Here is a 27,159-nt window from a genome sequence, read left to right as displayed (position 1 = left end):
GAACTTAGGCTTAAATCCCAATAGATTTGGAGAAATCAAAGAGAGACGATGACTTCTAGAGAGAGGAGCTGCAGATTTAGGGTTTTTGAGTGAAAAGGAAATCAAAAGTGAAGCAAAACGGCGCTGCTGGTAACTAATATATGCCAGGCTCGCTCGAGCGATGGAGTTCTCGCTCGAGCGTAAAATACCTAACTTCAGAAGTTTTTCAGACGCACTACTCGCTTGAGCGCAAGAAGCTTCGCTCGAGCATACAAGCAACTTTGAATGCATTTTGCATTTTTGCTTCAGGGGTGCTGCCCCTCAACCCTGCCAGAGCCCTGTCCTCGGACCCGCCAAGGGGCGTTGCCCCTTGAATCCCCGCGAGCTGACCGGGCAGCTCGATCCCCGACCTACCCAGTCAAAGTGGCAAAAACATGAAAGAAGGGTTGAAACCGGGATCACTACAATCTCTTTCATCATTACTAGACTGACTTCTTTCGATTGAAAATCTAGATCTAGTTTCTCTCTCTCTCTCTGTCTCTCTCTGTCTCTCTTTCTCTCTCTCTTTCGTGGAAATGGAAGGAGACTATGGTGGTGTAATGCCCTCAATTCTTAAGATCCGATTTATCAAATCAAAACTACATTCATCATTCATTCCCATTAATTAATACAATTATACATGCAGAAAACAAAATCTCGACATGAGCCAACATTCATAACAAATATCATTCTCTTTCATTTCATTATATATGTCCCATTTCAAATGTTTTGAGATTCACAAGAGGTGGTTACATGCACTAATATATTCATAACCCAACAAGCATGAATCTATAGCATGTAATAGGAGAAACATTTAAGTAAACGATATACAAAAATACATGCATTAAAGGTTTACATGTTTTCAAGGGACTTGAGCTATTACAAATTAAATAAGGGTTTCAACCCAATACAAGTTAAGCCCTAGGCTTCACAAAATACATAGCTCCCAAAAGCCTCATTGGCCCTGACCTCGGCAGAGGCATACGGCCAACACCTAAAAATGGTTTTCTACATAGGGATGAACATATAGTCCAACAGAGATAATCTTAACAAAGAACAAGAGTTTTAACATTCTCATGGTCATGAGATGCAATAATGTGCCATGCTCAAAATAAATGTTTTGTTTGCAAGAGATCATGCCATGCATTTTCCAAAATCGTAAACGATTCAACAACTTTTGTTTCATCAACATTGGGCGGTAAATATAACAATGGAAATCCCTAGGTACGTGTCTACTAGTAGTCTCTTAAAGCACTACCAAATACTCCATTTTACCAATTATTAACCGAAAGGAAATTGAAACCTACTCTGCGTGAGTTTGAGGACTTTCATTATGGACCTCAAGCCAAATTAATTCTCAAATCATATCTACACAACCTAACTAGATTTACCAAGGTATTTACCCCATTTCTTAATATTTTTCAAAAGTTCTTAACAAGCAATCACAATGCATTTCTCAAATGCGATAAGAAGTGAAAACATGAAATCATTAGTATGTCAATACTATGCATGCTTTTCCAAATGTTTTAATTTTTCTATTTTTCATGTCAATTCTACAATAAGTTAATGCAATCCTCCACCGATTGCCAAAACAATTATTTCTATCAAAATTCCAACAAGGCAATATTTAGAGCATAATTCACAATTTTCAATACTTTCAAAATAAAACATGGTTTCCAATAATCTCATCATTTCTCAATACCTTCCAAACATTCATAATTTTTTGAGAATTTCATAACTTTTGCATATTTTCTAGATATATCAACATCTCGAAGAATTTTCATAATTTCTCAATTCACAATCCGCATTCAAACTTTCCACATTTTCTACGTTTTTAGAAAAAAATGGGATTTTCTAAATTTAAAAACAAAATCTTTAAATTCATACACTATAGTTTATGTTTTGAAGAACAATTTGAGAAACGTTACAAAAATTCGAGTAAACCCCCAATTTGGGCAATAATAATAATGACAAAATCCTAATTCCTCAAACAATCATAACTATCAGAGTACCACATAATCTTGCTAAAATATTTACATAAAGTTAAGAAAATCCTTACCTCAAAAATGAAGAGGGAGAAGTATGAATTTTGAAATTTCACGGTTGTCGGATTAAAGATTGCTCTAGCTCAAAACAACACGTTCGATGCTCTCTACACTTTTTCCCAAAGAACCAAGATGAGATTTTGACTCTAAGTATGGTAGATCAAGAGTTTGGTATAGTTTGGCGGTGGTTTGTAGAGAAAGAGAAGAGAAAAGAGTTTTAGAGAGAGAGAGTTGAAAGAAATGAGGGAAAGAGGAAAGAAAATATTAGATTTTGAGGGTAAGAGGTTCAAAAATCAAGGTCTATAGCCCATGTTCGCTCGTACGGAGCTTCTGGCCGTAAATGCGGATTTATCCAGGAAAAAATGCTCTCTTGCATAATCTGCTTGTGCAGAACATATATTTCGCACGTGCGGATTGACCTAGACAACTTTTACATAGTAAACTTCAAACAAGCGTATCTCCCTCTTTTGGAGTTAGAATTTGGTCGATTTTGTATCTAAATTGAAGTTCCAAAAGTAAGCTTTCCAATGGTTCCGAACTCATATCAAGATTCAAAGTGCGGAGATAGAAAAGCGTAAAAGAGTGAACACTACTAAAAAATAAATATTTGCATTTGGGGTTTTTGATCCAATCTTATCTAACCACCATGTTAACTTATAAATCAAGACTCCAAACATCAAGAAAGAGGTCCCAATTATAATAACAAAAAGGTCAAAGGCAAACCCATTAATTCCAAAAGTTTGAAAATAATACAAATATAAGGTAACGGGTACCAATTAACATAAACAAGTCGGATTTAAGATCCGAGACACTACAGGTGGGCAAAGGAGTTGAGGGTAGGGAGGTGTGGAGGGTGGTGATAGAGATGTTGGGGGTAGGTGGAAGGGTGATTAACAACTAAAGAGGGGTAAGGAAGCGTTGGCCAATAGTTGTAGATAGTGGAAGAGAGAAGAAAAGAGAAGGAAAAAAAAAAAACATTCTAGTAATTACAACCACAGATTCCATGCTTTTGCAATTATGATTCTCTATTAATTTGTAAATAATTGACCCAAATCACTCTATTCTCTAATTGTCCCTAGAATTTAATTGTCTTTATGAAGATTGAGTGACCATACCATCATAGAGTGTAACGCCTCAAAATAAATAATAATAACTCGTCTTATAACATTACTTACAAATGATCAACAACATCACATCTTCCATTCCATTCATAACTTTGATCATACAAAAGATGACATATGCCAATACATTTATAAATCCTAAATCCTGAATCTGTAGCATATGACATAGATACATGATTTAAACTAAAAGTAAAACTAAATAATTATATGTCATAATGGCTACATCTTTCCAAGTTGATGCTTGGGTACAACAAAATGAGTTTAACTTAATACAAGTAAAGCCCGTGGCTTATACAAAATTAATTACAAAAAATAAAGAAAAAATGAAGCCATTGGCTCCAAGTCCTCCCAAGCTATGTCCTTGGTGGAATCATATCATCAGCACCTTACAATTATTTTCCACATAGGGTGAGCCAAAACCTAGTAGAGATATCCTAACACAATAGATGAATCTTAACAAAATTATAAGGTGAATGCACATGTATGCCATTTGTCAAACGTTTCTCTTGTTCCATCTCAGAACAATGCAATGCCAAATTATAAATCAATTCATGAAAATAATCATTTTATAACAGAAAACAGAGCAACACTTGGAATCTGTAACGCCTCGAAATTTACTCAACATAGAAAATACATCAACCCACTTCCAAGCAAAATAATAACCATGGCTCAAGAGATGCCGGAAAGATACATTCACCATGTTCCTTTACAAAGTTCCAAAAGTTATACCACAATAATCTCACATGCGATTATACATTCATTGACAAACTAGTACATGAATCTATAGCATGTAAAATCATTTAATAAAAAAGAATAAGGCCCTCAAGGGCTTACAAGTTCCAAGGCAATAGCCCGGTTACACAAAATGGTCTCTCGGACCCATACAAATTAGCCCTTGGCTTTTCAAAAGTTAACACAAATAAAAGAGCAATCTATTCTTCACCAAAAACATATCCACGCCCTCAGCTTGGCGGGATCACCACATCTTTACCTGCACCAATATCCCATAAGGGTGAGCATAAAGTCTAGTAGAGAAATCCTTAACAAAGTATATACATTTATGTAATATATCAAATATTAATTGCAAATGCAATGCCATGCAGTGCCATTTCAAAACAATCACATGTCATGCTTTTCTTAAAGACCACCATGTTTTATTAATATATTTGCAATCTCATTAATTTCCAAACATCCAATTTTAATCATAAGGGGCGGTAAATACGACACTGGTAATCCTTAGGTTGGTGTCTGCAAATAGACTTTACAAGTACTACCAAATCGTCATTTTTACTAGTATTAACCGGAAGGCTCAACACCTATCCGCGTGGTTTTCTGGTCTTTCACCAAGGACACTTAGGCTAACTTATCAAGTTCGACTACACCCCCTATTCGGACTTACCAACGTATTTACCCCATACCGAATTTCCATAGTTCTTATTCATAATATGATCTTTGCTTGAAGTAATATCTCCAATCACAATTCACAAATGCCAATTAATTTACTATATGTGAGTGAAATGCAATGACCTTCCTTCGCTCATGGTATTCCTCCAATTTTAATTATCTTGACACAATATTGAAGCAAATACATTTCCCATTTTCTTTCTCCAATTTTATTTCACAAAATAACCATATGCCAATCAATACATAATAACAACCTCTCATCATGCAAATTCTTAGCATTCTAATCATTTCAAGACTATATGAAATTTCAAAACATCAACTTCCAAGACTTCAATTCCCATGATTCATGGGGGCCAACAATTATAATCACATAAATTAAACATTTTCATAAATTCAACAACAATTTGAAGGTAAGTCCTTCACTTTCTCATAACAAGAAGCTTACCATTTCTCTTACCAAAGGGTGAACTCCACACTCACCCACTCATTTTAACACAAGGAAAAAATTTATTCCATGAATTTTCCCATGTTCCCCAAAAGCCCCAATTTTCTAGGTTTTTCACAAAAACCCTAACATTGTTCATCCCTTCATAAAATCTCATCATACATCTCAATCTCAACTCATTTTGTCCAAAATCTCAAGGAAAGTCTTTAAAAGAACACAAGATAAAGTTTGCTCCACAAAATCAACAACTTCTTGAGTTACCAAAACCCTTTTTCGCAATAGCAAGAGGAGCACACAAAATCAACTCAAAATTTACATAAACATATATATAACTCAAAGAAAACCCTACCTCAATGTTTGATGAAGAAACAAGAGATGAAACCCTAGCTTCAAATGAGGATTCTTCAACTCCCACTACACCAAGAGGGGCCCAAGCTTGATCTTCAAGATTAGAGGAAGATGAGGATGATCTAGACCCAAAGGATAGCAAGAATCAAAGTGTTTTGGTGTTTTGGTGAGAGTTTCTAGAGAGAAGGAGGAGAGAAATGAGGTTTAGAGTGAGAGAAATATGCCCAAAATATGATACACATTTGGCCAAAAGAGGAAAAAAAAACAGAGGTTCGGCTGCCCAGACTGCCGCACGTGCGGTGCCCTTTCCCGCACGTGCGGTGGCCCTTTGCCGCACCTTCCTCCGCACCTGCCTTTTAGGCACTGTGTAGCCTCCCATCTCCCCTGAATTCTGCACGTACGACCTAGCCTCCCGCACGTGGGGCCCAAGACCCCCGCACGTGCGACTAGCCAACCAACCCAGAAAAGTTTTTGGTTCAACCCTCGGGCACTCCGGACCTGACCTCACGCTCTTCGGAACCAATAAAATTTTACACCGAGCGAAAACAAGGACAAGGACTTAATTTTGAGAATTATTTCTGGACGTTTCAAACCCAATGAGAGCAAAAGAGGACGAAGTGAAGAGAAAAGAAAAGAAGGAAAATAAAGACCCAGTCGTCATAGAATCTTTAGGTACTTGTCTACCAGTAGGCTATACAAGCACTACCAAAGCCATTTTACCAGTACTAAGCAGAAGGATCGACACCCAACTGCACGGGTTTCTGGACTTTCTTCAAGGGCACACATGCCAACATCATAACCACAACTGCACCCCCTAACTAGATTCTCCAAGGTATTCACCCATTTTTCTCAAAATCAATACATTTTTAATGTTCAATATCAAACGATGCTTGATGCAAGATGTATGAAAATTTGGTTTCAATTTAACCTAATCCTCATGCAATGTCTACAACAATCAACACTATCCTCCACCAATAGCTCAAAATAGATATTTCTACTAAATAGATATTTTATTCAACAATAGATAAAATCTCAACAATTTCAAAATGGGAGCGATAATAAATATCCAACTCCACTCTCATCATCAACAAATACATTCTCTATATCTATTCAAGGCCCAACACCTTTTCCTTTACTTCCATAAATCAAATATCAATGATTTTCAACAAAATCTTTTTTGTTCTTTAAAATCTCATTCAAAGAGTAAGTTTCCACAATTTCCACACAACCCAACAATAAATGCCATTCTACAACATTCTCAAGCATTTATTTGAAAAACCCCTATTTTACTTTCCAAAACCAAACCCTAGGTTTAACCAAGAACCCCCAAATCACTAACCTATTTCAAAGAGCAAATAACTAAGCTAAGAACCATATTAAAGGTTGAAGAAATCCTTACCTCAAAGTAGAAGACAAGAGGGAACAAAGGTAGAACCTTGACGGAGCCGAAAACAACAACTCCTCCAATTGAGGCGAAGCCCTGAACGTGCTCTACCTTTTTCTCCAAAGGGCTAGGGTGAAGAAATCAAAGAAGTGGGAGTATTTAGGGCTAGAAGGTAAGAACTAGAGAGAGAGTGTGTGGATTTAAGGTTTTTAGAGAGAGAGAGAGAGAAATGAAAAAGTGACTCAAAATGGCCTTTTCTCTGACTGATATATGCATAGACCGCTCAAGCGACCAATACACCGCTCAAGCGTCAAACACAATAAGTGACACCACTCAAGCAACCAAAACCACCACTGGAGTGCACAATGACCTCCTCCCAAAAAAGACCACCCAAACACAAGAAGGACTGCTCAAATGAAGATACCACACTTCTAGCAGTTTTGAAGACTATAAAAGATCACTCGAGCGCAAAAAAGACCACTCAAGCGAACAGTCAAAAAATCTGGGCAACAACTCTTTGAAAAACTAACTTCCAAACTTGTTTCAAACGCAATCAAAACTTCCGAATAACCAAACTCAACTAGTAACAAGATGAAAATGAGATGAACAATAATTAAGGACATGGATTCTCGGGTTCGAAAGCAAGAAAAGGGAAAGGTCTAAACCGAAATTGTTATATAGAGTATATATATCTATATAATATGGTAGAACGTTTTTTGAATTTATGCATATTTTTGTCCTACATGGCATCATCAATGATTCAGATCATTTCATCTACAAAATTAATCATCAGATTTTTTTGGTCCAAAATATGTTTCCTACCTATCTCTCCTCTCTTCTCTCATCTTTTATCATTCCACTACTCTCTCTCTCTCTCTCTCAAACACTCTCTCTCTCTCTCTCTTTCAAACACTCTCTCTCTCTCTCTCTCTCTCTCTCTCTCTCTCTCTCTCTCTCTCTCTCTCTACCTTTTATCACTCTGCCCTCTGCCTCTCCTCTCGGCACCATCACTCTCAACCAAGAGCACACTGTCAACAAAACCCTTTCTCTGTCTTCATGTCCTCTTCCTCTTCCTCCTCTATTGTCGTCGGAAGCAACATCTCTACCATCCACAACAACTCTCCACTGCCACATCGTTTCCACACTGCAATCTCCATCGACAGCAACTCTTCATCTCTTCTCTCTCTCAGTTCTCAGATCTTCTCTCAAATCTTAACCCACAACAGCGCCTCCATCCTTCACCGTTGAGAGTTTGATAAGTTTTTGAAATGGGTTCGACGGTTTTGAAATGGGTTTCATTTTTAAATATGTTTTGATTTCTGAAAGGTTTCATTGTGTTGGGTTTGTGTATTTTTTTTTTTATTTCTATTGATTAGGTACGTGTTTGGATTTGTGTTTCTAAGATTTGGGTTTGGATTTGTGATTTTTTAATGTGTTTTAATGAATGTTCTAGGTTAATGAATTTTCATTACCCATTCGAAGCTCAAACTTGAGCAACAATAGAGTTCAAAGAGGAAGAGAGAGACGTAGAGGAAAAAGAGAGACATAACCCTCTGCTCAAAAAAGAACAAAAGAAAAAAGAAGTAGAAGAAGAAAATAAAAAGTAGGCAAAGGGAGTGGGAGGCAACCCACGCGGGTCTGTTTTCCCTTCCCAAGGATTCTCACTCAACCCCACCTCATACATTAATACAAAAGATATTGTATAATATCTCAAAATTTTATAATATAAATTTCTTTTCATATATTTTTATCAAAAAGGGTATTACTTTTATATTAAGTTGATAATTTATTTTCTTATAAGATTGAATTGGGTACGAATTAATCTATTTGAATAATTGTTCATTGCACACTGTCTAGAAATGTTTATTAAAAAAATATGAAAAAATTAAGTAGCTTTAGTTATTCAGAAACCTAACATCATTAAAAATGTTTATATTTATTAGTGTAATGTCATTAAAAAAGATTGGTCATGTTAAAAAATGGTTGTGTGAAAAATTGTTTATTTATTTTTGATAAATTTGAATTCAAAATTTAAATTAAATTCTATTAAAAAAAATAGTGATAAAAAAGTGGTTTACATTTCACTATGGAATTTGAAATATTGGCAAGTGCAAATGAAAGAGAAGAGAAATAATGGGGTGATGTGATTAAATTGTTTGGCATTTGGTATTTGATTATGTTATGGTTGATGTATGTATCGGTCAATGACAAAGAGTATTTAATAATGATGTGATTAAGTCCTCTCTCTCCTCTCGTCACCCTTGCCCTCTCTCTCTCTTGTCTTCTTCTCTCTCCTCTCGCCTAATCTCTTATTTTCTTCCTTTTCAAATTTCAAAATAGTTATGTTTAGAATCTCAAATAATTTATTAAATTTTTTATCAAATATTTTACATAAGTATGTGATTTATATATATGTGAGTTTGTGTGAATTTTACACCCATATAAAAAGTTTGATAAAATATTTAGTAAATTATTTGAGTTTCATAACATTTTTCACTTCAAAATTCTCTTTTGTCTTCACTATCTCTATTAAAAAAAGCGAATAATGTGGTGAGAGTAGAGTCTCTCCACTCTCTCTCTCTCTCTCTCTCACTCTTTCTTTTGATTATTTTTTTTAAGATTTATTATATAAATGTTTATTATTGAATAAATCTAAAATTGAATCTATATTTATATGGACTATTTTATATTTATATGAATTATTTTATTGAAAAACTAATTAGATTTCTATTCATATTTTCACTTTAAATTTTTAGTAACAAATTAAATAAATTATATTTTAATCCAATAATTTTATATTTAATTACATTTTGATCTCATTATACACTAGTATATATATATTGAAAAATTATTAGGTATCTCCAACGGTAGTAGGCATTTTACTTATCCAAATATTACTATAAAGTATATATTTTATTTTGCCTATCAACTATAGCGATCTCGGGTTTACCCTTGTTGTATAGTGATCCAGACTTGTGTCTGTAGATGTTGGTAGTTGACTATTATCTTGTTTGCATCCTCTTTACTTCATATTTGAGTTATGGGATGTGTTGGGTGGGTTTGTTTCAGGTTGGTTGAGTTTAGAAACCAAAACTAGTTGCCCAGATTTTTGGCCTGTCCGCTCGAGCGTAGATGTTGGCGCTCGAGCGTGGAATACACCCATCCAGTATTTGTTGTGCAGTGTTGTACGCTCGAGCGTAGGGTTGGGAGCTCGAGCGGAGGTCTGGTTCTGCAAAAGTGCTGAGCGAGTGCATTCTGCGCTCGAGCGGGAGGTTGGCCGCTCGAGCGTAAGTCTGTGAGTGGCCGCTCGAGCGGGGTGTTTTACGCTCGAGCGGGAGACTGGGTTAAAGTCCCGAAATTATGACTTTTCAAATCACTTTTTGCTTTCTCTTCTCTCTCTTACTTTTCTAAAAATCACCATTGTTGAGCCTCTCACTCTAGACTCTACCTTCTCTCTAGGTTTTGATCTAGTAGGAGTGATTTGCTCATCTTTGGCCTTTACAAAAAAGTTGTTGATCGTCGAGGGCTTCCTTTTGATCAGAAAATTTCGAGGTTTGGAGCATTTTGGTTTTGATCTTCATCTCCTTTGAGGCTCCGGGTTTGAGGTAGGGATAACCTACTCCTCTCTATGGGTTTTGTCTTTAAATTTTGGTATTTTGAGATGTTGGGCTTGGTTGGGTAATTTTGTGAAAGTTTGGGGCTTTTGTGTAATTTTACAAAGGTTGGGGTTTCATTCATAATAAACCTAGATGCATGTTTGGCATGAAGAAAATGGAATGATTGTTGAATCATTGATGAAAATGGGACCTAAGGGTTGAAATGGTAATTATGGAAAATGGCCTAATTACATTGTTTAATTAATTGGGATAATTAATTGGTGAGAAATGAGGAAATGAAATGTTGATTGAATATCCATTTGCGCATTTATTTTCTGTTTTAGAAATAACTGCTTGGGGCTATCGGTGGAGGATAGTCGAGATTGTTGTAGACAATGTATGTTGATTAGGCAAACTGAAACTAATCAATGGAATGTGTTATAGAACTTGACAGTTGCTAGAATACATTAATTGTTTGTATTGTGTGATTGTATATAGAACCAATGTGTTTATATACGTTATGTGTAGAGGAGGAGATAGGGGATGTACTCCGCGGTTTAGGGGAAGATAGGGGATGGACCTCTAAACCGGATAGGTATTTGGAGGAGATAGGGGATGTACTCCGTAGACAGAGCTCATATGCTTGTCTAGAGAAGTGAAGATAGAGCTCATATGCTTATCTTTGTGAAGTGAAGTGTGGATACAGCTTGTATGCTTATCTGTGGATATTGTTGATATACATATCTGTTGTAGAGTGTGGATACAGCTTGTATGCTTATCTGTGGATATTGTTGATATACATATCTGTTGAGAATGTGGATATAGCTTTTATGCTTATCTGAATGTGAGATATAGTTTTTATACATACCTGTGGAAATGATGATAGAGCTAGCATGCTTATCTGTTGAAAAAAGGGAAAATGAAAAGTAATTGGGACTTGTAAGTCGTTGACATAAATATGTAATTTATGTGATTGAATCAGTGTTGACCAACTATCAATTGCTAATGTTTTAGTCATTGTCCATGGTTGGTTTAGTGTATTTCTACTGGGCTGTGGCTCACCCTATATGGGAATATCATTTTCAGGTGCAGGAAGCATGCCACCTCCAAGGACATAGCTGGGAGGCTAGTGGCGGACATAGTTTTGTCGTTTTACTGTTGATGTATTACATGTAATTTCAAGCCAAGGGCTTAATGTGTAAACGAGTTAGAACTCTTTGTTGTAACCAAGTGTTAACTTGGAAAGCTGTAAGCCCGTAGGGCATTTTGTTATGAGGTTAACATGTAATACTTATGTCTTGGAATTCTAATGAATGAAAGGAATGCAGTTAGTTTAAATGTAAATGCATGTCTTACCTGATGGGTTTATTGTTATTATTTTGAGGGCGTTACAACTTGGTATCAGAGCGTACCGGGTTCGAATATTTTGGGTACGTGGGAAGTGATTAGGATCACAATGGGTTTGTCTCGCTTGATAGAGACTTAGATGTAGTATCATATGCTATGTGCTTAATTGATAACATGCTTATGTGACTATGTGGGTATGGGATTTAATTTCTAGGATGTTGATTGGATCCTTGAGTTTCTGGGAGTCTTGTTGGAAAAGCACTTGATCAACGCTGTTTCTAACCGGAACTCTAGTAACGCCTCGGGACTATCATTATCCGGAAATGAAATTCGTAAGTGCTTATGTGTTTATGTGCTTATGTGGAGTGAATTACAGTTGTCCATGCATTAGGACGTGAGTGATTAGTTTCGGCACACCTATGAATGTGCTAACGTTCTGTGTTGCCTTTATTAGGATGTCAGGACGAGGAAGAGGTGCTAGGCGTGGTAGACCTGCGAGGCAGGAAGTACCGTTACCGGAGGAGGTTCCGGCAGTGCAGGAGGGAGTTGGACAGGCCACTGTGGCCGAGCCAGTAGGTCAGCAGGCTATGGGTGCCTTGGCCAGAGAGTTAGCAGGAGCTTTGGGTATTCTTAGGGCTGAGAATCAGGCAGCTGAGACAGGGCCTTCCTTCTTGAAGAGGGAGTTCTTTCGGTGTAATCCGGACGAGTTTATCGGGGATCCTAAAGAGCCGCTTAAGGCAGATGAATGGCTCGAACAGACAACGAAGACGTTTGAGATGCTTGGCATCGAGGACGGAGCACTGAAAGTGACCTTGGCATCCTTCCAGCTGAAGGGAGATGCGGGTCAATGGTGGAAATACGAGAAGGCTCGTGTTGGTGGGACTTGGGAGGCATTTGTGAATGCTTTTCAGGAGAGGTTTTTGTCTGCAGTAGCTAGAGAGAAGCTGAGGGATCAGTTTAGCCGGCTTAATCAGCAGGGCTTGTCAGTGGCCGAGTTTGAGGCTACTTTTACCAGTCTGTCTAGGTTTGCACCTGAACTGGTGGCGTCTGAGGAACGCCGTTGCTATGAGTTTGAGCGGAAGTTGAGGCGGGGCCTCAAGTTGAGAATTGGTGGGTCTTATATTCGAGAGTATAGACACCTAGTGGATGCTGCAGCTCATATGGAGCTTATGATGCAGGAGGAGGATGAGGGGCAGAGAGGCTCCAAGAGGAGTCAGGATAGTCAGGGTGATGGTAGGAGGCAGAGGGGTTCTAACCCTCAGCAGTCGCAGGGTGGTGTTGCTAGATCGACCTTCCCAGTGCCGAGTGCAGGCTCCGGGAGAGGTGGTCAGGGGGAATTCACTTGTTACAAGTGTGGCCAGTTGGGTCACAAGGTTTCTGTTTGCCCGCAGAAGGGTGGAGGTCAGAAAGCTGCTTCTTCTTCAGCTAGACCGCAGAGTCAGAGTTTGGGCAGGGGGCAGCTCTTGACTTGTTATCAGTGTGGACAACCTGGGCACATGAAGAGGTTTTGCCCACAGTTGTGTGCCACTTCGGGAGCGCCTGGTTCTAGGCAGACGCAGGGTTTTCAGCCAGCTCAGTCTGTGCAGGCCTCGAGGGCCAATCCGGGAGCTTCGTCATCCCAGTCTGTGCAGCAGTCTTTTGCTCCGAGAGGTGAGCAGGTAGACCAGGGGCCTACGGGGCGCGTGTATGCTGTTACCGCGCAGGATTTAGTACCGGCTCCATCAGTAGTGAGAGGTACTTTTCTGTTTTGCAACTCAGTTGCTAATGTGTTGATAGACACGGGTGCATCTCATTCTTTTGTATCTGCTGCATTTGCATCTGTTTTGGAATTGGAGTTAGCACAGTTAGCATCTCCTATTTGTGTGGTATCACCTTTGGGTGGTGAGTTGATTCTGAAACAGGGTGTTAGAGGATGTGATATAGAGGTCGCCGACTATAGGCTTCCTTTTCCGTTTGTTGTCATGCCCATGAAGGGTTTTGATGTTATTTTGGGTATGGACTGGTTATCGTCATACCGGGCTGTTATTGATTGCTACCGCCAGAGGGTTACATTGTGTACCTTGAGCGGGGAGTGGTTCCATTTCTTGGGAGACCGGGTTGGTAGTGTTTTGCCACCGGGGTATGATTCGCGAGGGCGAAGTGAGCTTAGTAGTCTACTTGCTAGCTTTGAGAGTGGTGAGAGTGGTGAGACCCAGCATGTATTGCCGAGGGTGGTTTGTGAGTATTCGGATGTCTTTCCCGAAGATCTTGTTAGTTTGCCACCTCACCGAGAGATAGAGTTCTCTATTGATTTAGTGCCTGGTACGGCGCCGATTTCTATGGCACCTTACCGTTTTGCTCCAGCAGAGTTGGTTGAGTTGAAAGTTCAGCTCCAGGAATTGCTAGATAAGGGCTTTGTTCGCCCTAGTGTTTCACCGTGGGGAGCACCGGCCCTCTTTGTTAAAAAGAAAGATGGTGCCTTGAGATTGTGTATTGACTACCGGAAGTTGAATCGGGCTACGGTTAAGAATAAGTATCCTATGCCCCGTATAGATGATTTGTTTGACCAGTTGAAGGGTTCCCGTTGTTTCTCTAAGATAGACTTGAGATCGGGTTACCATCAGTTGAGGGTCAGGGAGGAAGATATTCCGAAGACGGCATTTCGTACGCGGTATGGCCATTATGAGTTTCTGGTGATGCCATTTGGGCTTACCAATGCACCGGCAGTCTTTATGGACTTGATGAACCGGATTTTCCGGGAGTTCTTAGACCGCTTTGTGGTTGTTTTTGTGGACGACATCCTTATCTATTCGTCATCTAAGGAGGAGCACGAGGAACACTTGAGAGTGGTGCTTGAGTTACTTAGAGCCCATAGGCTGTATGCCAAGTTTGGGAAGTGTGAGTTCTGGCTGGGGGAAGTCAAGTTCTTAGGCCATGTGGTATCCGGGGAAGGGGTGTCTGTTGATACATCCAAGGTTGAGGCAGTGCAAGATTGGGCACAGCCTAAGAGTGTGTTTGAGATCCGCAGTTTTCTGGGATTAGCTGGGTATTACCGTCGGTTTGTGAAGGATTTCTCCAGGTTAGCGTCACCGTTGACTAGGCTGACTCAGAAGGGAGTCAAGTTTGTGTGGAGTAAGACTTGTGAAAAGTCGTTCCAAGAGTTGAAAGTTAGATTGACCACCGCTCCGGTGTTGATTATTCCGGAGAGAGGGTTGGGTTATGCGGTTTATTGTGATGCCTCACGAGAGGGTTTGGGTTGTGTGTTGATGCAAGAGGGGAAAGTGGTAGCTTATGGCTCACGTCAGTTGAAAATACACGAGAAGAATTACCCCACACATGACCTAGAGTTAGCAGCTGTAATCTTTGCCTTGAAAATCTGGAGGCACTACCTTTATGGTGAGAGGTTCGAGGTATTCTCGGATCATAAGAGTTTGAAGTATCTGTTTACACAGAGAGACTTGAATCTGAGGCAGAGGAGGTGGATGGAGTTCATCGAGGATTATGATTTTGAGTTGCATTATCATCCGGGAAAGGCCAATGTTGTGGCCGATGCCCTTAGTAGGAAGACCATTAGTGATGTAGCTTGTATAGCCATCCGGGAATGGGTGATGTTGGGAGCACTTGGCGAGTTTGATTTGCTACTGGGCGAATCTGTCGAGGCTGCGGCCTTGTTTTCTGTTGTTGCGCAGCCTACACTTATGATTAGAGTGTTAGAGGCACAGAGAGGTGACCTTGAGGTAGAATCCCTCCGAGAGAAGATCTCCAGTGGGAAAGTTGAGAAGGGTTTGACGGTGTATCCTGACCTGAGTGTGAGATACCGAGACCGTTTGTTTGTACCGGAGGCTTGCCGTGAGGAAGTACTCCGAGAGTTTCACCATTCGCGCCTTGCGGTGCATCCGGGAGGTACTAAGATGTATCAGGATTTGGGTCGCCAGTTTTGGTGGCGGGGTATGAAGAGAGATGTGGCTGTTTTCGTATCGAAGTGCCTTACTTGCCAGCAAGTGAAGGCCGAGCATCAGAGGCCAGCGGGTTTGTTGCAACCCTTGCCTATTGCCGAGTGGAAGTGGGAGCATGTCACTATGGACTTCGTTGTAGGTCTTCCGAGGACTCAGCGGGGTAGTGATGCTATTTGGGTGGTTGTAGACCGGTTGACTAAGTCGGCGCACTTTATTCCTATGCGCGTGAGAGATTCGGTAGATCATCTTGCCGATTTGTATATTCGGGACGTAGTGAGATTGCACGGGGTCCCAGTGACGATTGTCTCAGATAGAGATCCTCGTTTTACTGCTAGGTTGTGGCAGAGTTTGCAGAGTGCCTTGGGCACTAAGTTGACCTTTAGTACGGCTTATCATCCTCAGACTGACGGGCAGTCCGAGCGTACTATTCAGATCCTCGAGGATATGCTTCGGGGTTGTGTCCTGGACTTCAGTGGGACGTGGGAGAGGCACTTACCCTTGGTAGAGTTTGCCTACAACAACAGTTTTCAGTCTAGCATCGGTATGGCACCGTTTGAGGCCTTGTATGGCCGACCGTGTAGGTCTCCAGTTTGTTGGGCCGAGGTGGGTGATGCACCTTTGTGGGGTCCGGAGTTGGTTAGGGAGACGACGGAGAAAGTTGAGCTTATCCGTAGGAGACTTGTTACAGCCCAGAGTCGACAAAAGAGTTATGCCGATCGTAGGAGGAGGCCTTTGGCGTTTGAGGTAGGTGATCATGTCTTTCTGAAGATATCACCTAGGCGAGGCCTGATGAGGTTTGGGAAGAGTGGGAAGTTGTCCCCTCGGTTTATTGGTCCTTTTGAGATCCTTGAGAGGATAGGTGAGGTTGCTTATCGGTTAGCCTTACCGCCGCAGTTGTCCGGGGTGCATGACGTGTTTCATGTGAGTATGCTTCGGAAGTATGAGCCAGATCCATCACATGTGCTGGATTGGAGCGATTTAGAGGTAGATGAGGATGCCTCGTATGAGGAGAGACCGGTTCGGGTCTTGGATAGGCGGGATCAGGTCCTGCGTGGCAAGACCATTCCTTTGGTGAAAGTCTTGTGGAAACATCACGGAGTGGAGGAAGCCACTTGGGAACGTGAGTTGGAAGTCCGTGAGAAATATCCGGACTTGTTTATTGATATGTAATCTTGTATTTGAATTTTACATTTTGTTGAACTTAAGAGCTTTTATATATGTCTTAAGTTGTGAAACATTGAGAATGTTTTGATTATTGGTAGTATGTTTTGGAACTTGCCTCATATGGAAGTTGAATGTAACATTATATCTGTTGAACATATTGTTGAAATTGGAAGGATAGTGCATAATGTTGATGCATGTTGAAAGTACATATGTTGTTTACATATTGTGATATGTCTCTTGTTTAAGGGATGGGATGACCGGTAATGGGTCGAATTGTTGAATGTTAAAATATAACATTGTTTAAAATGGAGGAAGACTTGTTTTGAAAACTGGTGCTTAATTTCGGGGACGAAATTCTTTAAGGGGGGGAGGTTATAGCGATCTCGGGTTTACCCTTGTTGTATAGTGATCCAGACTTGTGTCTGTAGATGTTGGTAGTTGACTATTATCTTGTTTGCATCCTCTTTACTTCATATTTGAGTTATGGGATGTGTTGGGTGGGTTTGTTTCAGGTTGGTTGAGTTTAGAAACCAAAACTAGTTGCCCAGATTTTTGGCCTGTCCGCTCGAGCGTAGATGTTGGCGCTCGAGCGTGGAATACACCCATCCAGTATTTGTTGTGCAGTGTTGTACGCTCGAGCGTAGGGTTGGGAGCTCGAGCGGAGGTCTGGTTCTGCAAAAGTGCTGAGCGAGTGCATTCTGCGCTCGAGCGGGAGGTTGGCCGCTCGAGCGTAAGTCTGTGAGTGGCCGCTCGAGCGGGGTGTTTTACGCTCGAGCGGGAGACTGGGTTAAAGTCCCGAAATTATGACTTTTCAAATCACTTTTTGCTTTCTCTTCTCTCTCTTACTTTTCTAAAAATCACCATTGTTGAGCCTCTCACTCTAGACTCTACCTTCTCTCTAGGTTTTGATCTAGTAGGAGTGATTTGCTCATCTTTGGCCTTTACAAAAAAGTTGTTGATCGTCGAGGGCTTCCTTTTGATCAGAAAATTTCGAGGTTTGGAGCATTTTGGTTTTGATCTTCATCTCCTTTGAGGCTCCGGGTTTGAGGTAGGGATAACCTACTCCTCTCTATGGGTTTTGTCTTTAAATTTTGGTATTTTGAGATGTTGGGCTTGGTTGGGTAATTTTGTGAAAGTTTGGGACTTTTGTGTAATTTTACAAAGGTTGGGGTTTCATTCATAATAAACCTAGATGCATGTTTGGCATGAAGAAAATGGAATGATTGTTGAATCATTGATGAAAATGGGACCTAAGGGTTGAAATGGTAATTATGGAAAATGGCCTAATTACATTGTTTAATTAATTGGGATAATTAATTGGTGAGAAATGAGGAAATGAAATGTTGATTGAATATCCATTTGCGCATTTATTTTCTGTTTTAGAAATAACTGCTTGGGGCTATCGGTGGAGGATAGTCGAGATTGTTGTAGACAATGTATGTTGATTAGGCAAACTGAAACTAATCAATGGAATGTGTTATGGAACTTGACAGTTGCTAGAATACATTAATTGTTTGTATTGTGTGATTGTATATAGAACCAATGTGTTTATATACGTTATGTGTAGAGGAGGAGATAGGGGATGTACTCCGCGGTTTAGGGGAAGATAGGGGATGGACCTCTAAACCGGATAGGTATTTGGAGGAGATAGGGGATGTACTCCGTAGACAGAGCTCATATGCTTGTCTAGAGAAGTGAAGATAGAGCTCATATGCTTATCTTTGTGAAGTGAAGTGTGGATACAGCTTGTATGCTTATCTGTGGATATTGTTGATATACATATCTGTTGTAGAGTGTGGATACAGCTTGTATGCTTATCTGTGGATATTGTTGATATACATATCTGTTGAGAATGTGGATATAGCTTTTATGCTTATCTGAATGTGAGATATAGTTTTTATACATACCTGTGGAAATGATGATAGAGCTAGCATGCTTATCTGTTGAAAAAAGGGAAAATGAAAAGTAATTGGGACTTGTAAGTCGTTGACATAAATATGTAATTTATGTGATTGAATCAGTGTTGACCAACTATCAATTGCTAATGTTTTAGTCATTGTCCATGGTTGGTTTAGTGTATTTCTACTGGGCTGTGGCTCACCCTATATGGGAATATCATTTTCAGGTGCAGGAAGCATGCCACCTCCAAGGACATAGCTGGGAGGCTAGTGGCGGACATAGTTTTGTCGTTTTACTGTTGATGTATTACATGTAATTTCAAGCCAAGGGCTTAATGTGTAAACGAGTTAGAACTCTTTGTTGTAACCAAGTGTTAACTTGGAAAGCTGTAAGCCCGTAGGGCATTTTGTTATGAGGTTAACATGTAATACTTATGTCTTGGAATTCTAATGAATGAAAGGAATGCAGTTAGTTTAAATGTAAATGCATGTCTTACCTGATGGGTTTATTGTTATTATTTTGAGGGCGTTACATCAACAGTTTTATGTTTTTACTCCAACCATACTCTTTATTTTAACTATTTATCTAAATACTATTAATTTTATAGAATGCCACGTCAACAATAAAGATGGAGGGAAATGATCCTAATGATTGAATACATTTTGCCTAGCGTTGAAGGCTAGCTACATGTAGCTAGTGAATATGAGTTGAGCCAAAATGCCTAATTATATGCCTAGTGCATTGGAATTAAAAAAAGTGAATCACACTAGGTATTTTAACTAACAAGTATGATATGCCTAGTGCATTGGAGATGCTCTTAGAGATTCTATTGATATTGTTTATGTGGTATTCTTAACAAATAAAGAATTCCAAAACATATCAAGTAGATTATTCTTTTCTCTCAACTAACAAAGATGGGTCAAAATTTTATGATATGTTACTAGCAGTTAACCCATACAATACACGTTATAAAATATAAGTATATATTTTGAATATCATACTTTATAAATTTCATTTGAATTATGTTTGTATATATCAATAAGTATCTAGTTATGAATTTATTATAAAAAGTAGGGTTATTCTACAATACACATTTTACTTTGGCGTGTACCATATACAAGTTATAATATTTGTGTTAGTCATAACTAAAAAAACTCAATAAGTTATAATCAAATACTACTTAAAGAATAACCAAAGACCTTTTTGGTCATAACCAAAACAATAATCACAACTAACATTATAATGAGTGATAACCAAGTCATAACCAAAATTATTTGAGTTTCTATTTGTGAGTTTTGATTTAATTTTAATTTATTTGAGTTAGTTAGTATTGAAATATGATGTGCGAAATATAAATAGTTAAATTATATTTTTTTATAAATATTTTTATAGAGAAAATTAGAGTAGGACTTTTTTTTGATAAATAAAGGACTGGCTCGCAACTTCCCATTTATTTATTTATTTTATCAGCAAGCATGCAAATAGTTATTACTGCCAATTGTACAATATTATTTATTTATTTATTTATTAAAGTATTGCTTTGTTTGTTATCAGACATGGCTATGGCTATCTGTGATGCTTTGATTTCCATTGAAGGAAAAGTTGCTGAATTATTGGTGAAGCCAGTTGGGCGTCAATTCGATTATGTCTTCTATCGAGTGAAATACATTGAAGATCTACGAGAGCAAGTACAAAATTTAGAGGCTCAGAGAAAAGATGTGCTCTACTCCATCAATGCAGCAAAAAGGAACAGAGAAGAAATTCTAGTAAGTGTCAAGAATTGGATTGACAAAGTTAATGGGTTCATTCTTGAGGCTAAAGAGTTTCTAGAAGGTGGTACCAATGTGAATTTGAAATGTTTCAATGGGTGGTTTCCTGATTTGGTCACAAGACGCCGGCTAGGTAAGGAAGCAAAAAATAAAGCAGAGGAGGCTAAAGAGCTGGAAAAAGAAGGCAAATTCAATAACAACATATCCAAACCTGCACCTCCCTTGGGGATAGAATCCATACCCTCTGAACTGTTCGTGCCTTATGCTTCTAGAAATTCAACAATGACGAGTGTAATGGAGGCACTAATTGACGAAAAGATTAACATCATTGGAATACATGGTGTTGGGGGAGTTGGAAAGACAACTTTTGTGAAAGAAATCGGCAAAAAAGAAAAATCTAATAAGCATTTTGATGAAGTTGTGATGGCTGTAGTGTCTCAGAACCCAAACATTAAAAACATTCAAGGTCAAATAGCTAGCATGTTGGGTTTCACCAGATTAACTGATCAACAAAGTGAAATCGAAAGAGCAAGCATGTTGTATGCAAGACTCAAGGATGTGAAGAAGATCCTTGTTATATTGGATGATGTTTGGGCCAAACTTAATTTGGCAGCCGTGGGTATTCCATTCGGCAATGATCACCAGGGTTGCAAAATCATAATCACAACACGGCGTGAACAAGAATGTAATTCCATGGGAATGGAAAGGCTGAGGACAAAGATTGTTCATCTCGATGTTTTATCTGAAAAAGATTCATGGGACTTGTTCAAAAAGAATGTTGGCGATGTTGCCTCTAATGTGTTGACTGTTGTCGCTAATGAGGTTTGTAAAGAATGTGGAGGCCTGCCAATAGCACTTGTTACGGTTGGAAATGCAATGAAGGGAAAAGATGACCCTACTTTATGGGATGAGGCAGCTCGAGAATTGAGAAAATCAGTGCCAACAAACATTGAAGGTGTCGATCAACGTGTGTACAAAAGTCTTAAGTTGAGCTATGACTACCTGCAGGATGAAGAAGCCAAGGCTTGCTTCTTGCTTTGTTCTCTATTTCCCGATGATCATAACATCTTAATAGAAGACTTGGTACGATATGGGATGGGGTTGAGGGTATTCAAAAATGTTAATACAGTGCATGAAGCCAGGGGCAGAGCAAAGTCAGTAACCAACAATCTCATAGCTTCATGTTTGTTATTAGCTAGTAAACAAGATTGCATCAAAATGCATGATGTTGTACGTGATGTTGCCATAGATATTGGGTCCAAAAAGTATTTTGTACAAGCTGGTTGCAATTTGAATGATTGGCCAAAGATCGATAGTTTGGATCAATACACTGGCATATCGTTGATGAGAAATCAAATCAGTAACCTTCCTGAGGTCTTAGAATGTCCAAAGCTCCAAATATTACTATTACAACACAATAAAAATGAATGGTCATGTTCACATGAATTCTTTTCAAGGATGAATGCACTTAGGGTTTTAGATTTGAGCCAACAACTTGACTACAATTTTGACTGTAGTCCTGATCCAATTCGTAGTCCTGATGCTTTCAATAACCAAACGTGTCTTCGAACATTAGTCCTTGACAGAATTAAGTTTGGGGACACTAAATATCTTGGACAGTTAAAGACGCTTGAAGTCCTTAGCCTTAGGTGTGCCTTTTTTTCCGAGGCACCAAATGCAATAAGGGAGTTAACTAATCTAAGGTTATTGGACATGACTGAAAGCCATCATGAATTTCTGATTCCGGCTGCAATGGTATTGCCTTTATCCCATTTGGAGGAGTTGTACTTGTTTGGTACCAAATATTCTAGAAGGATCGGAGACCCGGACCCTACAATAGAAGCCGTTGACCTTGCAGCGGAATACCCAATAGAAGGCCCAGAAGACCCTGACCCTGCAATAGAAGTAGCTGCTGCACTAAGATCTTGGCCTCGCCTAAAAGTGCTAACCATTTCCATACCTGACATTGCGTATATATCCAAGGACTTTGTTTTTCCTGAGCTGGAAAGTTTTATTATTTTTATTGGAAAATCGAGTTCAGAGGCAAGCGTTGAAAATTATTCCCCAAATTATTTGGTACTTGGAAATTTGGTAGGAACCATGGTTTATTGGAGTAAATGGCTAAAGATGGTGTTGAAGAGAGCTACACGCCTAAAGATTGTAGATTGTTCTCAATTCGAATACTTGATCAACACAGAGGAATGGGGGATTTCATCACAAGCACAACAATTGGATCTGCAATTGCTTTTCAACCTGGAAGAATTGGAACTCAGCTGTTTGGTTACTTTCAAAGGGATATGTGCAGCAAGTGCACTTACTACTTCGAGCTGGGTGTGCTTCCCAAAGCTTAGAAGTTTGAAAGTTGGCGATTGTCCTTCACTATCAACTGTTCTTCTTCCATTCGATTTGCTTCAAAGGCTACAACATTTGGAGAAGCTTCGGGTAGCAGAATGCGAGAAATTGGAACAAGTATTTGATTTTGGTTCTGAAGGAAAAGGCATGAAGCTGCTTTCTAGTTTGAGAGATTTATATCTGATCAAGTTGCCTAGATTGAAGCATATATTGAACTGCTCCAGTCGTCAACATGTGCAACTCTGCAACCTAAGATTTATGTCTGTCGTTTCATGTGACAAACTGAAATATGTCTTCCAACCTTCCATAGCTCAAGCTCTTCATCAACTTGAAGTGCTTTGGGTAATTAAGTGTGAAGAAATGGAGGAAATTGTTGCTGCGAAGCAAAACGAAGGGCAAGAAGAAGAAGAAGAGAGAGTGTTCAAAAGTCTCAAAAAACTCTACCTTCAAGATCTTCCAAATCTAAGTGGTTTCTGCACAGGAGGAGACGACTTTCCTTTTGAATGGCCATCCTTGGAAGAACTTACAGTGGAAAACTGCCCCAAAATGAAGACTTTCGCTGCCACTACTTCTGGCAGCACACCAAAACTGAAGGAAGTTTATTCAGATGAATCCGTGATACCGCTACAGGGGATGGACTTGAATCAGTTTGTGCAAACCCATATCATTTCAAAGCCACCTAAGGTACTTCTATATTTTACCACATTTAACATATATATATATATATATATATATACACACTAGCATAAAACCTATGCTATGCACAAAAGAGTCAAAATTTTATTTATAAATTAAAAATAATGAAACCTATTAAAATATATATATTGCACAATCCCGATTTATATTTCTCTTTGTTTTTAATATTTTATTAAAAATATTTAAATTTGAAAGAGAAAAAGAGATGTGATTTTAGTTGTGGTGTGAATCTAATATGGTGGAGTTAGTATATAGCGATCCCGGGTTTACCCTTGTTGTACAGTGATCCGGACATGTGTCCGTGGATGTTGGTAGTTGTTTATTATCTTGTTTACATCCTTTCTTACTTTGTATTTGAGTTATAGGATGTGTTGAGCGGGTTTGTTACAGGTTGGTTGAGTTTAGAAACCAAAACTAGTTGCCCAGATTTTTGGCCTGTACGCTCGAGCGGGGGTGTTGGCGCTCGAGCGTAGATTACATCCATCCAGTATCTTGTTGTGCAATGTTGTGAGCTCGAGCGTAGGGTTGGGAGCTCGAGCGGAGGCCTGGTTCTGCAAAAGTGCTGGGCGAGTGCATTCTGCGCTCGAGCGGGAGGTTGGCCGCTCGAGCGGAAGTCTGTGAGTGGCCGCTCGAGCGGGGTGTTTTACGCTCGAGCGGAGGACTGGGTTTAAGACCCGAAGTTGTGACTTTCCAAATCACTTTTTCACTTTCTCTTCTCTCTCTTACTTTTCCAAAATCACCATTGTTGAGCCTCTCACTCTAGACTCTACCTTCTCTCTAGGTTTGATCTAGTAGGAGTGATTTGCTCACCTTTGGCCTTTACAAAAAAGTTGTTGATCGTCGAGGGCTTCATTTTAATCTGAAAATCTCGGGTTTTGGAGCACGTTGAGTTTTGTCTTCTTCTCCCTTGGAGCTCCGAAATTGAGGTAGGGATAACCTACTCCTCTCTATGGGTTTTGTCTTTAAATTTTGGTATTTTGAGATGTTGGGCTTGGTTTGGTAATTTTGTGAAAGATTGGGATTTTTGTGTAATTTTACAAAAGTTGGGGTTTTATTCATAATAAAACTAGATGCATGTTTGGCATAGAAAAATAGAATGATTGTTGAATCATTGATGAAAATGGAACCTAAGGGTTGAAATAGTAATTATGGAAAATGGCCTAATTACATTGTTTAATTAATTGAGATAATTAATTGGTGAGAAATGAGGAAAAGAAATGTTGATTGAATATCCATTTGTGCATTTATTTTCTGTTTAGAAATAACTGCTTGGGCTATCGGTGGAGGATAGTCGTGATTGTTGTAGACAATGCATGAAGATTAGGTAAACTGAAACTAATCAATGGAATGTGTCATGGAACTTGACGGTTGATAGAATACATTAATTGTGTGTATTGTGTGATTGTATATAGAACCAATGTGTTTATATACGTTATGTGTAGAGGAGGAGATAGGGGATGTACTCCGCGGTTTAAGGGAAGATAGGGGATGTACCTCTAAACCGGATAGGTATTGGGAGGAGATAGGGGATGAACTCCGTAGACAGAGCTCATATGCTTGTCTAGAGAAGTGAAGATAGAGCTCATATGCTTATCTTTGTGAAGTGAAGTGTGGATACAGCTTGTATGCTTATCTGTGGATATTGTTGATATACATATCTGTTGTAGAGTGTGGATACAGCTTGTATGCTTATCTGTGGATATTGTTGATATACATATCTGTTGTAGAGTGTGGATACAGCTTGTATGCTTATCTGTGGATATTGTTGATATACATATCTGTTGAGAATGTGGATATAGCTTTTATGCTTATCTGAATGTGAGATATAGTTTTTATACATATCTGTGGAAATGATGATAGAGCTAGCATGCTTATCTGTTGAAAAAGGGAAAATGAAAAGTAATTGGGACTTGTAAGTCATTGACATAAATATGTAATTTATGTGATTGTATCAGTGTTGACCAACTATCAATTGCTAATGTTTTAGTCATTGTCCATGGTTGGTTTAGTGTATTTCTACTGGGCTGTGGCTCACCCTATATGGGAATATCATTTTCAGGTGCAGGAAGCATGCCACCTCCAAGGACATAGCTGGGAGGCTAGTGGCGGGCATAGTTTTGTCGTTTTACTTTTGATGTATTACATGTAATTTCAAGCCAAGGGCTTAATGTGTAAACGAGTTAGAACTCTTTGTTGTAACCAAGTGCTAACTTGGAAAGCTGTAAGCCCGTAGGGCATTTTGTTATGAGGTTAACATGTAATACTTATGTCTTGGAATTCTAATGAATGAAAGGAATGCGGTTAGTTTAAATGTAAATTCATGTCTTATCTGATGGGTTTATTGTTATTATTTTGAGGGCGTTACAACTTGGTATCAGAGCGTACCGGGTTCGAATACTTTGGGTACGTGGGAAGTGATTAGTATCACAATGGGTTTGTCTCGCTTGATAGAGACTTAGATGTAGTACCATATGCTATGTGTTTATTTGATAACATGCTTATGTGACTATGTGGGTATGGGATTTAATTTCTAGGATGTTGATTGGATCCTTGAGTTTCTGGGAGTCTTGTTGGAAAGGCACTTGATCAATGCTGTTTCTAACCAGAACTCTAGTAACGCCTCGGGACTATCATTATCCGGAAATGAAATTCGTAAGTGCTTATGTGTTTATGTGCTTATGTGGAGTGAATTACAGTTGTCCATGCATTAGGACGTGAGTGTTTAGTTTCGGCACATTTATGAATGTGCTAACGTTCTGTGTTGCCTTTATTAGGATGTCAGGACGAGGAAGAGGTGCTAGGCGTGGTAGACCTGCGAGGCAGGAAGTACCGTTACAGGGTGAGATTCCGGCAGTGCAGGAGGGAGTTGGGCAGGCCAATGTGGCCGAGCCAGTAGGTCAGCAGGCTATGGGTGCCTTGGCCAGAGAGATAGCAGGAGCTTTAGGTATTCTTAGAGCTGGGAATCAGGCAGCTGAGACAGGGCCTTCCTTCTTGAAGAGGGAGTTCTTTCGGTGTAATCCGGACGAATTTATCGGGGATCCTAAAGAGCCGCTTAAGGCAGATGAATGGCTCGAACAGACAACGAAGACGTTTGAGATGCTTGGCATCGAGGACGGAGCACTGAAAGTGACCTTGGCATCCTTCCAACTGAAGGGAGATGCGGGTCAATGGTGGAAGTACGAGAAAGCTCGTGTTGGTGGTACTTGGGAGGCGTTTGTAAATGCTTTTCAGGAGAGGTTTTTATCAGCAGCAGCTAGGGAGAAGCTGAGAGATCAGTTTAGCCGGCTTAATCAGCAGGGCTTGTCAGTGGCCGAGTTTGAGGCTACTTTTACCAGTCTGTCTAGGTTTGCACCTGAACTGGTGGCGTCTGAGGAACGCCGATGCTATGAGTTTGAGCGGAAGTTGAGGCGGGGCCTCAAGTTGAGAATTGGTGGGTCTTATATTCGAGAGTATAGACACCTAGTGGATGCTGCAGCTCATATGGAGCTTATGATGCAGGAGGAGGATGAGGGTCAGAGAGGCTCCAAGAGGAGCCAGGATAGTCAGAGCGATGGCAGGAGGCAGAGGGGTTCTAACCCTCAGCAGTCGCAGGGTGGTGTTGCTAGATCGACCTTCCCAGTGCCGAGTGCAGGCTCG

General features: G+C 39.6%; 1 protein-coding gene across 2 annotated transcripts in view; it reads left to right on the top strand.

Annotated features, from left to right (window-relative positions):
• Positions 1-27,159, top strand: part of LOC145798640 (disease resistance protein At4g27190-like) — a 58,745-nt gene that overhangs the window by 18,500 nt on the left and 13,086 nt on the right. For both annotated transcript variants that reach the window (XR_014339914.1, XM_082887011.1), the window contains exon 3: positions 20,261-23,511. Coding sequence is in view for 1 of the 2 variants with exons in the window: in XM_082887011.1 (XP_082743137.1) it covers positions 20,263-23,511 (3,249 nt within the window). In the remaining variant the exon portion in view is untranslated. The remainder of the gene's footprint in view (positions 1-20,260; positions 23,512-27,159) is intronic.

Source organism: Camellia sinensis, chromosome 9, assembly GCF_055761805.1.
Source record: "Camellia sinensis isolate YWXY chromosome 9, ASM5576180v1, whole genome shotgun sequence".
Classification (NCBI taxonomy): domain Eukaryota; kingdom Viridiplantae; phylum Streptophyta; class Magnoliopsida; order Ericales; family Theaceae; genus Camellia; species Camellia sinensis.
The sequence above is the reverse complement of the archived record's forward strand: the minus strand, read 5'-3'. Positions and strand labels throughout refer to the sequence as shown.